The 17,671-nt window shown below is 37.8% G+C and overlaps 1 protein-coding gene across 1 annotated transcript in view; it reads left to right on the top strand.

Moving 5' to 3' along the window:
• Positions 1-11,893: 11,893 nt before the first annotated feature.
• fgf22 (fibroblast growth factor 22) overlaps positions 11,894-17,671 on the top strand; it is a 118,889-nt gene continuing 113,111 nt past the window's right edge. The window contains exon 1 of the mRNA XM_062038921.1: positions 11,894-12,780. Within this exon, the coding sequence (XP_061894905.1) occupies positions 12,423-12,780 (358 nt within the window). The 5' untranslated portion in view covers positions 11,894-12,422. The remainder of the gene's footprint in view (positions 12,781-17,671) is intronic.

Below are 17,671 nucleotides of genomic sequence, written 5' to 3' on the forward strand. Positions count from 1 at the left end.
TGTGCTTACGGACTGTATCCCTTGCAGACTGTATTGATATATATTGATATATAATGTAGGAACCAGAATATTAATAACAGAAAAAAACGACCCTTTTGTGTGAATGAGTGTGAATGAGTGTAAATGGAGTAGGGAAGTTTTTTGGGTTGGTGCACTAATTGTAAGTGTATCTTGTGTTGATTTAATTTAAAAAAAAAAAAAAAAAAAAAAAACGATACCGATACCGATAATAATAAAAACTGATACCGATAATTTCTGATATTACATTTTAAAGCATTTATCGGCCGATATTATCAGACATCTCTATTTAGTACCATTGTTATCTAGCACTGCCCTAATAATCTTGGGCATGGAATTAACCAGGGCTGCAAAGGTTCTTAATGGAATCCCCTCCTACTCCTTCAAAATAACATCACTGGTGCTCAACACCTTGCGCTTCTCCACCTACCTTCCTTAAGAATGTTCCACCTGTGCATAATTGGGTTCAGGATTCGAGGAAACATACTTGGCCACTCCATAACCTTCATTTTCCTCAACAAGGCACTTGCTATATTTGAAGTGAGTTTGTTATCATCTTGGAAATTGATACGACCCAGTGGATTATGCTATGCTTCACAATGTCAAACTACACCTTGTAATCCATGTTCCCATTGCCGCCCTAGACAATGACGCTACCACAATCATATTGGTACTAACCTGTGTAGCAAGCTATTAGACATTAAAGGCCTACTGAAATGATTTTTTTAAATTTAAACGGGGATAGCAGATCCATTCTATGTGTCATACTTGATCATTTCGCGATATTGCCATATTTTTGCTGAAAGGATTTAGTAGAGAACGACAACGATAAAGATCTCAACTTTTGGTATCTGATAAAAAAAAAAAAGCCTTGCCTCTACCGGAAGTAGCGTGACGTAGTCAATTGAACAGCTCCTCGCATTTTCCTATTGTTTACAATGCAGCTAGAGCGATTCGGACCGAGAAAGCGAAGATTACCCCATTAATTTGAGCGAGGAGGAAAGATTCGTGGATGAGGAACGTTAGAGTGAATGACTAGAATGCAGTGCAAGACATATCTTTTTTCGCTCTGACCGTAACTTAGGTACAAGCTGGCTCATTGGATTCCACACTCTCTCCTTTTTCTATTGTGGATCACAGATTTGTAATTTAAACCACCTCGGATACTATATTCTCTTGAAAATGAGAGTCGAGAATGCGAAATGGACATTCACAGTGACTTTTATCTCCACGACAATACATCGACGAAACATTTTAGCTACGGAGCTAACGTGATAGCATCGTGCTTAACTGCATATAGAAACAAAATAAATAAATCCCTGACTGGAAGGATAGACAGAAGATCAACAATACTATTAAACCAGGAACATGTAACTACACGGTTAATGCTTTCCAGCCTGGCGAAGGTTAACAATGTTGTTGCTAATGACGCCATTGAAGCTAACTTAGCAACCGTACCTCACAGAGCTATGCTAAAAACATTAGCTATCCACCTACGCCAGCCAGCCCTCGTCTGCTCATCAACACCCGGGCTCACCTGCGTTCCAGCGATCGACGGTGCGACGAAGGACTTCACCCGATCACAGATGCAGTCGGCGAGACGGAGGAAGTTAAGGTGAGTTCGGCGGCTAACGCGTCTGCTATCCATCTCTGTCTTCCTGGTTGTGTTGCTGTAGTCCGCCGCTAATACACCGATCCCACCTACAACTTTCTTCTTTGCAGTCTCCATTGTTCATTAAACAAATTGCAAAAGATTCACCAACACAGATGTCCAGAATACTGTGGAATTTTGAAATAAAAACAGAGCTATTTTGTATTGGATTCAATGGGGTACCGATACTTCTGTATCACTGGCTACGTCACGCGCATACGTCAACTATCCAAAGGCGTTTTCAACCGGAAGTTTAGCGGGAAATTTAAAATTGCACTTTATAAGTTAACCCGGCCGTATTGGCATGTGTTGCAATGTTAAGATTTCATCATTGATATATAAACTATCAGACTGCGTGGTCGGTAGTAGTGGGTTTCAGTAGGCCTTTAACAACCGTTTGTTGATACATTTTCAGTAGCTAGTGAATCTATACTGCCATGCAAGTTGTACACTGACTACAAATAGTCCAAAATAGGGTAGTACCTCGACTTTCAAGTGCCCCACCTTACGAATGTTTTGAGATATGGAGTGTTTCTCTGCCGATTTGTTGCTTTAAGTTTCGAGCGAAAATGTGGGTTACAAGCCAGCTTTTGAAACGTTTCAATGCAAGTTGGCGTAGCGCAGAAGTGTCAAACTTGTTTTCTTTGAGTACTACATCGCAATTTTGACTTCCCTTAGAGCCGCTTGTAAAAGCGAATATACAGTATATAAATATAAATATATAATCGCCTTATGACATACACAATTGCCAATGTATTTATCATATTGTTTTACTTGCAAATTAATGGATAATTTGCTTTGAAATCATAGGTCAAGTTGGAAGACAGACATTTAGGGATTTTTAATAAGAAAAAATGCTAAGAATATCTTATAGTTAAGGTTATAGTTCATTTTTAACATGCAGTTACATGGTACCTGTATGCATGTTTTTGATTTGTAATTGTTACAATATGCTACATCACATATTCCCAATTTCACATTTCAACATGTTCGAAAAGCAGCAGGAAGATCTTTTTGCATGATCAGATAACAATAAAGTTTAGAACAGGGGAGTAAAACGTACGTACGATCACTTTGCTAAGTATAAAAAGAAGCTGCAATTTTCGAATGAAAGAAACTGCTGTTCTAAATGTGTCCACTGGATGTCACAATAGCAATTCTTTGTATCCTCTGCTGCTTGAGCGTGCATGACTCCAGAGGGGGCGGAGCTATGTTCCCTGTAAATATAGAGGACTGGGGACACATTATCTGGACGCACAATAATATTCTGAAATAATATGTATCCCCCTTCAACTTCACTTTCACTATGTAAAGCGCTTTGAGTCACTAGAGAAAAGCGCTATATAAATATAAATTCACTTCACTTCACTTCATGTGTGGTTAATGAAATAAGTCCAAATCCACAAGTTTTGTTGTAGATGATGCTAAATGTGTACAGAATTAACCACAGTTGAGGAAAATGGGTAAAGTACATTATTAACATCCTGTAACTTGATTTGGATATTATTATTCATTCCATCTTCTGATAGATTAAAAATTAACGCCAATAGGAGCATTTTAAAACTCTGCCAAACTCAATTCCACCTATATGACTGGTGAACATTATCACATCGTTTATTCAGAAAGTATAAATCACGACAAATGAAGATAGAATACTATTAACCGCAACATGTAAGTGTAAAAAAAAAACACATTAGAATTTGTAGATTTTCAGCTTGTTCTATTTAAAAAAAAAAAAAATCTGACGTTGTCTTTATTTTTAAGTTATTATGCCATGATTTTACCAGTTTGGCCCACTTGGGATCCAGTGTTGGCCATCTAACCTTAAAAAATAATTAGTTACAGTTACAATTTACTTCTCCCAAATATTAATCGAGTTAGTAACTCGGTTACCTCATTATAAGAACAACTAGTTACTCAGCAAAGTAACAGATGTTATTTTTCGTATCGTTGTTTTACATGCTATTACATTTTATAACATCTTTAAAGTCAGATATGTTTATATCAACTGATTTAAGAATAAAAACACTATATACAGTATTTGGCATTTATCTGAACTCAATAGATACAGAAGGAGGAAGGAAGGAAAAGTATCTGATTGGCTCTACATTGTTGCGAACCCTCTCTCGGACCTGTGATCCCACCCATCGACAAGATTAAATTAAATATGATAAGATTTCGTGTATGTCAACATTTTCGTCTCCACTGGTATTCTTAGGACTGAGGGGAGGTTGTGTGCGTGCGGGCCTACAGAGCCTGACACTGACAGTGGAGGAACATCAATAAGGGAAGATGATACTAGTGTATCGTGTCCTTTTTACAGCGGATTTTTCCGCTACTGTCGATAATTTTATCATCCCCACATTTGCTCTCTGCATGCAGAGAATGTGTGGCAGAAACAAGAGATTTTGCCTTCATTCAATCAAACCATCAATCAAACTTTATTTATAAAGCGCTTTTCATACGTAAAATAAATGCAACGCAAAGTGCTTTACAAAGTTAAAAACAATACCCCGATGACTCATATCCCCCATTATCCTCTTATCCAGGAGATCGCAAAAAGCCGCTGCCTGACCAGGGCTCAGAAAATCTGCAGAGACTCCTCCCACCCCCACCAAGGACTGTTTTCACTGCTGGACTCTAGAAAGAGGTTCCGCAGCCTCCGAAGCAGAACCTCCAGGTTCTGTAACAGCTTCTTCCCTCAGGCCGTAAGACTCTTGAACGCATCATAATAAACCCCTCAATTCCCCCCCAAAATGGATTAACTGGCTGGAATATAAAGACAATATAACATTCATCAATAAACGTGGATGCGTATGAAAAAGTGCAATATATTTATCTGTACAGTAATCTATTTATTTATATCTGCACCTTATTGCTCTTTTATCCTGCACTACCATGAGCTAATGCAACAAAATGTTGTTCTTATCTGTACTGTAAAGTTCAAATTTTAATGACAATAAAAAGGAAGTCTAAGTCTAAGTCTAATTATCACATACGTACGCATGGACACAGATACCAAACACAAACACACACACACAACACACACACATATGCAACTATATGGACCAATGATTGCATGGTCACACACATATGCAAGTATATGGAACAATGATTGCATGGCTGAGTACAGAGGAGACATGTGAGTAAACACTATCACAGGAGCCATCTGCACCAGGAGGTCATCAGACCATAGCCACCAGGATGCTGACACAAAAGCGCCCCCACAAGCACGGCCGATAACCCCTGAGGCAGCTGGCTCATCTGGGGAACGTTGGAAAATGAAAATAATAAAACTTGTAAAATAGTGACAACCATGAGTCAAGATAAAGAATACAATCCAAGTAAGACATACGAAGATTAATAGAAAAATTGGGATCCGCCAATTGGGATGGCGGATCATGGGATTTCTCAAATTGCCGGGAACCATGTCTCAAGGAAGACGGAAATTCTTTGTCAACACGTTTTGAACCCGGCGCCGACGCAGATTGGTATTATCAGGGATCTCCCCAAAAAACAGCGGCGTTCTCCACCAACTCCTCCACATCAATAGCAGCGCCTCCATGTAGGTCCGGGATGAGCCTGTGATGTTTCCGCGTTTAACTCCGCCTAAGCATATCCAATAAACATTTTTGCCTTCAGATCCGGATCCGATTTCAAATCCCAATCCGAGAATGAGAAAATAGGGAATAGAACTGAAAATGTTTTATAGCGAGTAACTAAAGTAAACACAATAAAAAAAAATGTATAAAATATATCATATTACATTTTGTTTATCATGTCCTATACAGCCACTCGGAAAATTACTTCCCTTGTTACCTTATTTGTATTTGACTTTATTACATGGATATATTTAGTGTTTGGAGCAGCAGGAAGGGATAGAAAGAAGAAACAAAAGAAGACAGAGGAAGAAATTGCGGGGACAAGATGGGGATAAGACAGAGAGAGAGAGAGACAACAACAACAACAACAAAACAACATCAGCAGATAGGATATGTACAAATATGATTTTAAATTATTTAACAAAGAACCAGTTAATGAAGTACATGTTAATACAACAGAACTGACAAATAACATTATTGCAGTACTAATGGAGCAAAAAAAATACCAATACAAATAATAATATTGATAATAATAATAATAATAATAATTACCCTTTATTATCAACATTACAATTGCTTCAAATGCAACCATGCATAAATGTAGTACTAAGCACTTGAATTACAAAATAAGGCAGATAAAGAGGGGGAATAAAGAGGAGTGGACTATATTAACCTTATAGATTGTTATGGTATGTATGTGTGTATGTATGTATGAGTATACCTGTATGTGTGTATGTACATATGTATATACAAGTATTTATGCATTTACAATATCTTTGTCTCCCAGTATGTGCAGGGGCCAAAGTATGGCCCCAGCCACCCAGAAAGCCCAACCTAAAACAGCAGGTGCGGTCCCCAGGGAACATGGGACCACCGGCCCAATGCAGACAGGCCGGCAAGCGACAAGACCACCAGGACCGGGCCCACCGTGCTTGCAGGCCGTAGACAGCCATCCAAGCAACGTTATCATGGACGCCCCTGCTTATTTCAGCAAGGCGATGCCAAGCCACGTGTTACAACACCGTAGCTTCATAGTAAAAGAGTGCGGGTACTAGACTGGCCTGCCTGTAGTCCAGACCCAGTCCCATTGAAAATGTGTGGCACAATATGAAGCCTAAAATACCACAACGGAGACCCCGGACTGTTGAACAACTTAAGCTGTACATCAAGCAAGAATGGGAAATAATTCCACCTGAAAAGCTTCAAAAATTGTTCTCCTCAGTTCCCAAACGTTTACTGAGTGTTGTTAAAAGGAAAGGCCATGTAACACAGTGGTAAAAAGCCCCAGTGCCAACTTTTTTGCAATATTTTGCTGCCATTAAATTCTAAGTTAATGATTATTTGCAAAAAAAAGTTTCTCAGTTGGAACATTAAATATCTTGTCTTTGCAGTCTATTCAATTGAATATAAGTTGTAAAGGATTTGCAAATCATTGTACTCTGTTTTTATTTACAAATTACACAACGTGCCAACTTCACTGGTTTTGTGGTTTGTTTGATTAGGTCAAGCAGGGATGTCTAATTGATGACGTGTGGGCCACCCGCGGAACCTGGCTGGTTTTTATGGACCCGGAAAAAAGTAGCCTGTGGGAAACACTGGGCCTGATCTACTAAGATCCAAATAACCCGCACTAAACAGCATATGCAAACTTTAAAATTGTGTGTACTATTGTGTGGCGGGTGATCTACCAAGACTGTGTGTGCATTTGATAACTTGTGCAAAAGTGGTGTTATTTAAAATGAAGATTTTGAGTGTACTATGGTGATGTCACCATGGATACACTCATTCCCCCTCCATATCCATGTTTTCATGCTCCTACCTGCGGCATTTAGCTGTGCTTTGAAACATGCATACAACTATAAGATGTACCACTTTTTCTTGAGCATTGCAGAAGCAGTCCTCCACTGCGATCTACAACAGGAACCCACTTTTTAGCACGCTGAAGGTGCTCTCTGAGTGGTGCTGTGGCACTATCTGCGAGCGTGCACTGGAATGATCTAAACCAGACCTAAGCAAATTAAGGCCCGGGGTCCGCATGCGGCCCATTAAGCTTTTCAATCTGGCCCGCCGGACATTCCCAAATAATGTTTTTAGATCTTTAAGATGGAAAGTGTAGCTGCCATTATGATGTGCAGTGATGTTTTCAAATGACCCTCAGTCTTGAACTATACAAAGTATTTCAATGGTTGAAATATGCGCTTTTGCATGATATACTAGTTACTATGGTAACCTACGTCACAGCAGCTCAGACCAAGCACCAAGCAGTGTGGGTGGGGAGCGTTTCCACAGAGTGTTTCCAGAGCGGCCAGCCTGAAATGCGGGTGTCAGGGACAGACGCGGAAGGACATTTTTACAACAAAGTTCTAAAGCTTAGTGATATATCAAATATATCAGATAGTAGGTGGGGTTTTTTTTACCCTTCGCATTCATATTTCGCTGTTTTTTGCCCTTTTGTTGCGTTTCGCTTTAATGTAAAATATGTGGATGAGAGGGGGTGTGACGTTCATATGTTGTCAATATTCAGTGTTTTATCGTTCATAGTTAATATTGTAAATCACACATTCTTTATTTTCATGTACATTCTGGGTGTCTCATTCAGTAAAAAAATGTAAAATTCCATTCGGTTTTTTAAGGCGGTCTCGCATAACGTTTTTAGCATTCAATCAGACATTATTGTGAGGATTTGTATTAGTGTTCCTAAAAAAAGATATACCGGCCCCCGGACACATTTTTTTCTCTAAATTTGGCCCCCGGAGTAAAAGTAATTGCCCAGGCCTGATCTAAACGCAAGAAAATATATATTGCAATGATTTCTTTTTAGGCAGCACGGTGGAACAGGGGTTAGTGCATGTGCCTCACAATGCGAAAGTCCTGGGTTCAATCCTGCTTCCTCCCACCTCCAAAGACATGCACCTGGGGATAGGTTGATTGGCAACACTAAATTAAAATAAATGAAAATATATTTTATGTTTGACTGCCATCTACTGGTCACACCAACATAATGTACCAAATAAAAATTGCTTCGAGGTCGGTAAGCAAAACCAGAATTATTCCGTACATTTGGCGCACCGGGTTATAAGGCGCACTGTCGAGTTTTGAGAAAAATTTTAAGCGTGCTTACCAAAAGTCTTACTTAAACATTTTAATAGACTTTTGAGCGCCGTGTGTAATGGTCTATATTTTCATTGGAACATATAAAATGTTGCTGTTGTTTACTTGAGTCATATTGCCATCACAGTGCAGTCTACACGTATCTCTTATGTTTGACTGCCATCTACTGGTCACACTTACATCATGTACCAAATAAAATTGCTTCGAGGTTGGTAAGCAAAATCAGGATCATTCCGTACATTAGGCGTACCGGGTTATAAGGCGCACTGTCGAGTTTGGAGAATTTTTCTTAAGTGCGCTTACTAAAGTCGTACTCAAACATTTTGATATATATGTACTGTACTGTGCAATCTACTAATAAAAGTTTAAATCAATCAAAACAGTGCAGTCTACACGTATCTCTTATGTTTGACTGCCATCTACTGGTCAAACTTACATCATGTACCAAATAAAATTGCTTCGAGGTTGGTAAGCAAAATCAGGATTATTCCGTACATTAGGCGTACCGGGTTGTAAGGCGCACTGTCGAGTTTGGAGAATTTTTTTTAAGTGCGCTTACTAAAGTCGTACTAAAACATTTTGATATATATGTACTGTACTGTGCAATCTACTAATAAAAGTTTAAATCAATCAAAACAGTGCAGTCTACACGTATCTCTTATGTTTGACTGCCATCTACTGGTCACACTTACATCATGTACCAAATAAAATTGCTTCGAGGTTGGTAAGCAAAATCAGGATTATTCCGTACATTAGGCGTACCGGGTTGTAAGGCGCACTGTCGAGTTTGGAGAATTTTTTTTAAGTGCGCTTACTAAAGTCGTACTAAAACATTTTGATATATATGTACTGTACTGTGCAATCTACTAATAAAAGTTTAAATCAATCAAAACAGTGCAGTCTACACGTATCTCTTATGTTTGACTGCCATCTACTGGTCACACTTACATCATGTACCAAATAAAATTGCTTCGAGGTCGGTAAGCAAAACCAGAATTATTCCGTACATTAGTTGCACCGGGTTATAAGGCACACTGTTGAGTTTTGAGAAAAAATTTCAAGTGCACCTTAGAGTCGGGAAAATACGGTTTAGATATGGACAGTATATATATATATATATATATATATATATATATATATATATATATATATATATATATATATATATATATATATATATATATATATATATATATATATATATATATATATATATATATATATATATATATATATATATATATATATATATATATATATATATATATATATATATATATATATATATATATATATATATATATATATATATATATATATATATACATATGTGGGTCGTTTTTTTTATAGGGTGCCATTTGGACTTCATAACTTGTAAAAAATAAATAGTTGATTTACCAATATTTTTATGTTCTATTGTATACATGACATATGTAACTTGCTGAAAAACATATTGGTCGAACTCAGGCACCTAAATCATAGTATGTTTAGCTATATTAATGAGAGGTGACACACGGGATATGTCCACTCTGTTAAGGACATATGCATAACAGCATACATGTGTTTTCAGTGCATGATTGCCTGTATAATGACTTTCCTATATGGATTGTATATCCCTCACTCTAAGCAGATATATTTTTAGAATACATACATTTTTAAATAGCATATATTGAGAAAAACAACCTTCACATTGAAAAGCATTAACACTGTACTTTTAACACCAATGTATTTGCTGTATATGATATTTTGCAACAGCAGTGATGATTAACCAAGAATTATGAAAGAAACTGCTGTTGAATGCATAATAGCACTACATATACATTGTGATAAGTCAACATTACTATATACATGTCCACTCTGTTAGGTTGATGTCCACCGTGTTAGTTGAATGAGGCTAACACGGTGGACACTAACACGGTGGACATTTTGAGCTAAAGTTAGCCTTCAGCCTGCCTGTGTTAACATAACAGCTAGCATGGACTTGAATAATTGATAAGAAATCTATAATTTCACACAAACATGTTTTGAAAAATTTCAATTTGATTGATCTCCTTATTATTTAGGCCTAACAGAGTGGACACGTTATGTTCAACCACATTAAATTCACTTCATAAAAACATCAACATCAGATAGTAAGAGAGCTAAAAAACCACACAGCTTACCAGAGTTGAGTTTCCCGCCACTGGTGTGATGTTACCTGATGAGAATGATGTCACCGACAAATGTGGTTGTTTTCTTAAAGGGACAGTAACGCAACTTAACAGAGTGGACAGCGACCACAGGGACAGACATAGAACCTTATTTTTTTGTAATTCTTTTTACGATTTTGATAATATACACCATATGACTAAAGAGAGCTTGTCTATGATAATTATATCATAACAAAAAAAAATTAAAAATATATGTTTTTATTTGTTATTTTCTAGATTAAAGTTGAATAAACAGCACCAGGGACATGGCAAAATCGCATAATAGAACTTTAACAAAAGCTTTAAAAAATATATATTCTAATGTTTGAAGCCCATATCACTGTATTTATGATAGACAACAATTTACCATACACAAAGAAACTAATGGAATGAGCAATTGTAAATATTTTGAGAAAATATGACATGATTTATACTGGGGACGCAAAAGGCACCATATAAAAAAAATGACCCATATATATATATATATATATATATATATATATATATATATATATATATACATATATATATATATATATATATATATATATATATATATATATATATATATATATATATATATATATATATATATATATATATATATATATATATATATATATATATACATATATATATATATATATATATATATACATATATATATATATATATATATACATATATATATATATATATATATATATATATATATATATATATATATATATATATTATATATATATATATATATATATATATATATATATATATATATATATGTATATATATATATATATATAATTTTTTTTTAGGGGGTGTGGGGAAAAAGCAACATTTGATTTGTGTTGTATTGTATTTCTATTAACTGTGTGCAAATGAAAACTTCAATAAACAAATGTTTCTGAGACTCCATGGTTATGAATGAGTTTGGAGGCCCCGCCTCCACCACTGACCAGACCTCTCCTCTCAACCCTACCCCACCCCACCACCCCACCACCACCCCACCTCCCTCGGATGCTGCCGGTAGCCCTGCCCAGAATAAAATGCTGGGTTGGGTCAGACGCTGCTCCCACTGAGGAGGAGAGTGCCTGGCTGGCTGCACACGAAGCCAGAAGAGCGTGAGGCCGTCGGCTTGCTGCTTCACTGCCCCGTGCGAGCGAGCTGACATACACACTCGCCCGCGCCGACGCTCACTCTGACACACACGCGCACACACACACACACACACACACACACACACACACACACACACACACACACACACACACACACACACACACACACACACACACACACACACACACACACACACACACACACACACACACACACACACACACACACACACACACACAGCTGTCTGCCTCCCGCTCCCTCTCTTGGTAACACACACTAACACACACGCACACACAGTCAGTCAGTCATCAACCCTCATTCAACTCCCTCCCAGCCACGGGTCAGCAGCTCAGACAGGCACCTTGTTCCTCTCCATCTGGAAAGAGCAGAGCATCGCAAGGTGCACACACACACACACACACACACATGCATGCACACACACTTACACACATTTTCACCCATATATAAACACCAACACACAAGCATCATCCTTCAACCTGCCGGACTTTTATCTTTGGACCGGGAAGGCGGACTTCATTCTGAGGAGCAACTTTTTAACAATGTGAAAAGCCAGGAGATGACCTCTGGAGGAACTTCGACAAGCTTGTTGCAGTAGGACGCAAAAAAAACAACCCATCTCCTCGCCATCCATCCTTCTGCTGGGACGTCTCCCCCATCATCAGCATGCCTACAGCTTGCACAATAAGGTGCACCTCGGGAGTGTGACCCACCATGTGCAGATGGACGCCATCCCGAGCTCACCTCCATCCTCCTGAAGACGCTCGCAGGCGACGACGACCTCCGCCGCCGCCGCCCAGCGCGGCCTCCCTCTGCCTGACATGCATGGCCGTACTCCTGGCGGCTGCAGGCGTCGCCTCCGGGGCCTGCCCCCCCAGGTTGGGCCACGAACCCCTCCAGGTGGTGGCGGGCGGCGTGAACTGCTCGTGGACTTTGGAGAGGCACACCCGCAGTTACAACCACCTCGAGGGCGACGTGAGGCTGCGGCGGCTTTACTCGGCCAACAAGTTCTTCCTGTGCATTGACAAAACGGGCAAGGTGGACGGCACGCGGCGGAAAAACTACGCAGACAGTAAGTGACGTTTTATTTTTATGGTTGGACTTTCTTATCTGCTTATCTTTTATGGCCCTTACAAAGGGATATCCTGTAGCTTCCTGTGTTGTGTTTAGAGCACCAGACGCGCGTTGCTAGGTAAGTCGCCCCGGTGCGAATTTAGACTCCTCATGGGACGGAGGACTTTTTTTCTTCTTCTTCTCGTTGGGCGCGGAAAACAAAAACAGACACCAGGGATTCACTCGTCCAAGCTGTGAAGAAAGTGCATCCATTGTAAGTAGCAGGTGGACATCCTGTGGACTGTCATGTGTGGGTTGTCTGCCTTCCACGGGGATGCTGAGGCGAGCATTCTTTAATGATGCTGTTGTTTCAATAGAGACACTGCATAGTAGTACCATATATTTTGGTACTTTTTGGTACTTTTCTAAATAAAGGGGACCACAACATTTTCTATTATTGGCTTTATTTGAACAAAAAATCTTACGGTAAATTAAACATATGTTTCTTATTGCAAGTTTGTCCTTAAATAAAATAGTGAACATACAAGACAACTTGTCTTTTATTATTAAGTAAGCAAACAAAGGCTCCTAATTTAGTCTGCTGACATATGCCGCATTTTCCATTCTATTATTTTGTCAACATTATCAAGGACAAGTGGTAGAAAATGAATTATTAATCTACTTGTTCAAAATGAATTATTAATCTACTTGTTCATTTACTGTTAATATCTGCTTACTTTCTCTTTTTAACATGTTCTATCTACACTTTTGTTAAAATGTAATAATCACTTATTCTTCCGTTGTTTGATACTTTACATTAGTTTTGGATGATACCACAAATTTGGGTATCAATCCGATACCAAGTAGTTACAGGACTCATACATTGGTCATATTTAGAGATGTCAGGCCGGCCTGATAATCGGCCGATGAATGCGTTAAAATGTAATATCGGAAATTATCGGTATCGTTTTTTTATTATCGGTATCTATTTTTTTTTTATTTTTTTTACATTAAATCTACATAAAAAACACAAGATACACTTACAATTAGTGCACCAACCCAAAAAACCTCCCTCCCCCATTCACACTCATTCACACAAAAGGGTTGTTTCTTTCTGTTATTAATATTCTGGTTCCTACATTAAATATCAATATATATCAATACAGTCTGCAAGGGATACAGTCCGTAAGCACACATGATGGTGCGTGCTGCTGGTCCACGAATAGTACTAACCTTTAACAGTTAATTTTACTCATTTTCATTAATTACTAGTTTATATGTAACTGTTTTTATATTGTTTTACTTTCTTTTTTTTTTAAGAAAATGTTTTTAATTTATTTATCTCATTTTATTTTATAAATTTTTTAAAAAGGACCTTATCTTCACCATACGTGGTTGTCCAAATTAGGCATAATAATGTGTTAATTCCACAACTGTATATATCGGTATCGGTTGATATCCGGTATCGGCAATTAAGAGTTGGACAATATCGGAATATTGGATATTGGCAAAAAGCCATTATCGGATATCCCTAGTCATATTCAAAGTCTTCATGTGTCCAGGGACGTATTTCCTTAACATCATTTAAAAAAAAAAAAAAAAAATATCGACGTAATCATAGCTATAAATAAATGATAAATGGGTTATACTTGTATAGCGCTTTTCTACCTTCAAGGTACTCAAAGCGCTTTGACAGTATTTCCACATTCACCCATTCACACACACATTCACACACTGCCATGCAAGGCGCTAACCAGCAGCCATCAGGAGCAAGGGTGAAGTGTCTTGCCCAAGGACACAACGGACATGACTAGGATGGTAGAAGGTGGGGATTGAACCCCAGTAACCAGCAACCCTCCGATTGCTGGCACGGCCACTCTACCAACTTCGCCACGCCGCCCCCCTAGCTCCTGTACTTGGTATCTTTACAGTGGATGTAAGGTGTAGATCCAGCGTTTGTTTACATTTTGACGCCAGTGAGCTACGGTGTGTAGTGAAACATGTTAAGCTATTCCTCGTCCTGCAGGGACGATACTTGTAAGAAACTTACTTGGTAACACTTTAGTATAGGGGAACATATTGTAAGTAACCAAAACTTAATTTAGAGTTATTTGGGTAGGGTCATGGTTAGAGGGTTAGGGTGGTTGTATAATAAGGCCATGCAGAATAAGGCATTAATAAGTACTTAATAATGACTAATTAAGAGCCAATATGTTACTAATTTGCATGTTAATAAGCAACTAATTAATGGTGAATATGTTCCCCATACTAAAGTGTTACCACTTACTTTATTTGTCACCATGGGGGTGAGGATTAGTGATTTAGAAGTAGCTAAAACACTACCGACTGCGGCTGAACTTTAGCCATGTCTTATAGCACCTCTTCCTGAGGGCATTTCAGTGTTCTAACTTCACCTTTATCGTTAGTTTTTAAACCAAAATGAGTCTGTTCTCCCTTTTCAGTCTACACACATTGTGTCTGCTTATAAGTACTCCGTGATTGTGCGCTGCCGAACATGCTCCTCTGCTCGTAAACCAGCAATGTACTGTACTAATACCGGTATACCGTACAACCCTACTGCATAGGCTTAAGTATTTTCTCTGACTGCTCCTTGCACTCTAATGATCTCTTTTAAAATGCCTAATAGTCCTCAAAAAACAAACTTTGCGGCTTTTATATGTGACACAAACTTGTATGCAAGAGAACCAGCGACTAGCCAGACAGTTTGGTTGTGTGCTCGCGGTCAGGAGGACACCTGAGAAGTGCAGCGGCCGCACCTCATTGTGTCCGTCAATGGATGTCTTTCAGACATTTGACCAGGTCAGAGGAGCTGACTCATGAGCTGACCTCGCCCCCACGTCCGTCTGCCTCTGACTGACAGGCGGGCCCACAGTCATGCCTCTGACTGTAATATTTATGTATTTGTTAATAGCTTTTTTTTGTTGTTGACACGAGTGTGGTTGAGTCAGAGTTTTTCCACATGGCTACCCGAGGTTGATGGGGAAGGCAGCAGCTGTTGTGTTAAAGTTGTTGCCACTGTTCCAACGTGTGAGTGACATTTGCTAACCCGTCCAAAAGGAGGCACCTGTAAGTACTTTCAAAACCATGATCCAACCTTGTGACTAAGTCAAGTTGAGGCGACTCATGATGGTACAACAAGGTTTATATTTAAAAAAAAAAAAAAAAAAAAAAAAAAAAAAAAATATATATATATATATATATATATATATATATATATATATATATATATATATATATATATATATATATATATATATATATATATATATATATATATACATATGTATATATATATATATATACATATATATATATGATATGATTATGATTCAATATGTATATATATATATATATATATATATATATATATATATATATATATATATATATATATATATATATATATATATATATATATATATATATATATATATATATATATATATATATATATATATATATATATATATATGGCAGCACGGTGGAAGAGGGGTTAGTGCGTCTGCCTCACAATACAAAGGTCCTGAGTAGTCGTGAGTTCAATCCCTATTCCAGGATAGAGATGCTCACCATGGGTACAGTCTAAGAGGAAACAACAAATTATATTTGCCTAAATTTAGAACAACTTTAAAGTCAATGTGCATTTCAGTGTTCTAACATGATTCAATTTAAAAGACTGTTTAAAAAAGAAGTACTGAAGAAGTACGAGGACGAAAGAGAGTGATGCCCTCAGCACAGAGCGATGGGAGAGAGGTGTATGGTCAGAGAGTGTTTGGGCCTGTGTGTGTATGTGTGTGTGTGTGTGTGTGTGTGTGTGTGTGTGTGTGTGTGTGTGTGTGTGTGTGTGTGTTTTGTCTCGTCTTGAATTGTCTCAAAGTAACAGTGGTACTATCGTATTGTTAGTGTACAGGAGCTTTTCTTGTTTTTGTTTGTATAGTATTGTTCTTGTATTACATTGTTTATGTTAAATGTGGAATGAGTGAGAGGGGTTGGGATATTATAAGCATTTGCTTCATCCAACCCCTTTTCAAGCCTTGCATAAATGTCTCTGCCAAAATGTACAAAAAAATGTTTTGTTGTACTGTGCAGGTTTGAAATAAATACTTCAATTCAATTCAATTCAATTCAATCCCGGCCTCGGGATCTTTCTGTGTGGAGTTTGCATGTTCTCCCCGTGACTGCGTGGGTTCCCTCCGGGTACTCCGGCTTCCTCCCACCTCCAAAGACATGCACCTGGGGATAGGTTGATTGGCAACACTAAATTGGCCCTAGTGTGTGAATGTAAATGTGTGAATGTTGTCTGTCTACCTGTGTTGGCCCTGCGATGAGGTGGCGACTTGTCCAGGGTGTACCCCGCCTTCCGCCCGATTGTAGCTGAGATAGGCTCCAGCGCCCCCCGCGACCCCGAAGGGAATAAGCGGTAGAAAATGGATGGATGGATGGATATATATATATATTAGGGCTGCAACAACTAATCGATTAAATCGATTAAAATCGATTATTAAAATAGTTGCCGATTAATTTAGTCATCGATTCGTTGGATCCATGCTATGCGCATGCGCAGTTTTTTTGTTTTTTTAAAATTAAATTCTTTATTTTTTATTTTTATTTTTAATAAACCTTTATTTATAAACTGCAACATTTACAAACAGCTGAGAAACAATAATCAAAATAAGTATGGTGCCAGTATGCTGTTTTTTTTTCAATAAAATACTGGATAGGATAGAAATGTAGTTTGTCTCTTTTATCCGATTATTAATCGATTAATCGAAGTAATCGACAGATTAATCGATTATCAAATTCATCTTTAATTGCAGCCCTAATATATATATATATATATATATATATATATATATATATATATATATATATATATATATATATATATA

This window comes from Entelurus aequoreus, linkage group LG27 (assembly GCF_033978785.1).
Source record: "Entelurus aequoreus isolate RoL-2023_Sb linkage group LG27, RoL_Eaeq_v1.1, whole genome shotgun sequence".
Taxonomy (NCBI): Eukaryota; Metazoa; Chordata; class Actinopteri; order Syngnathiformes; family Syngnathidae; genus Entelurus; species Entelurus aequoreus.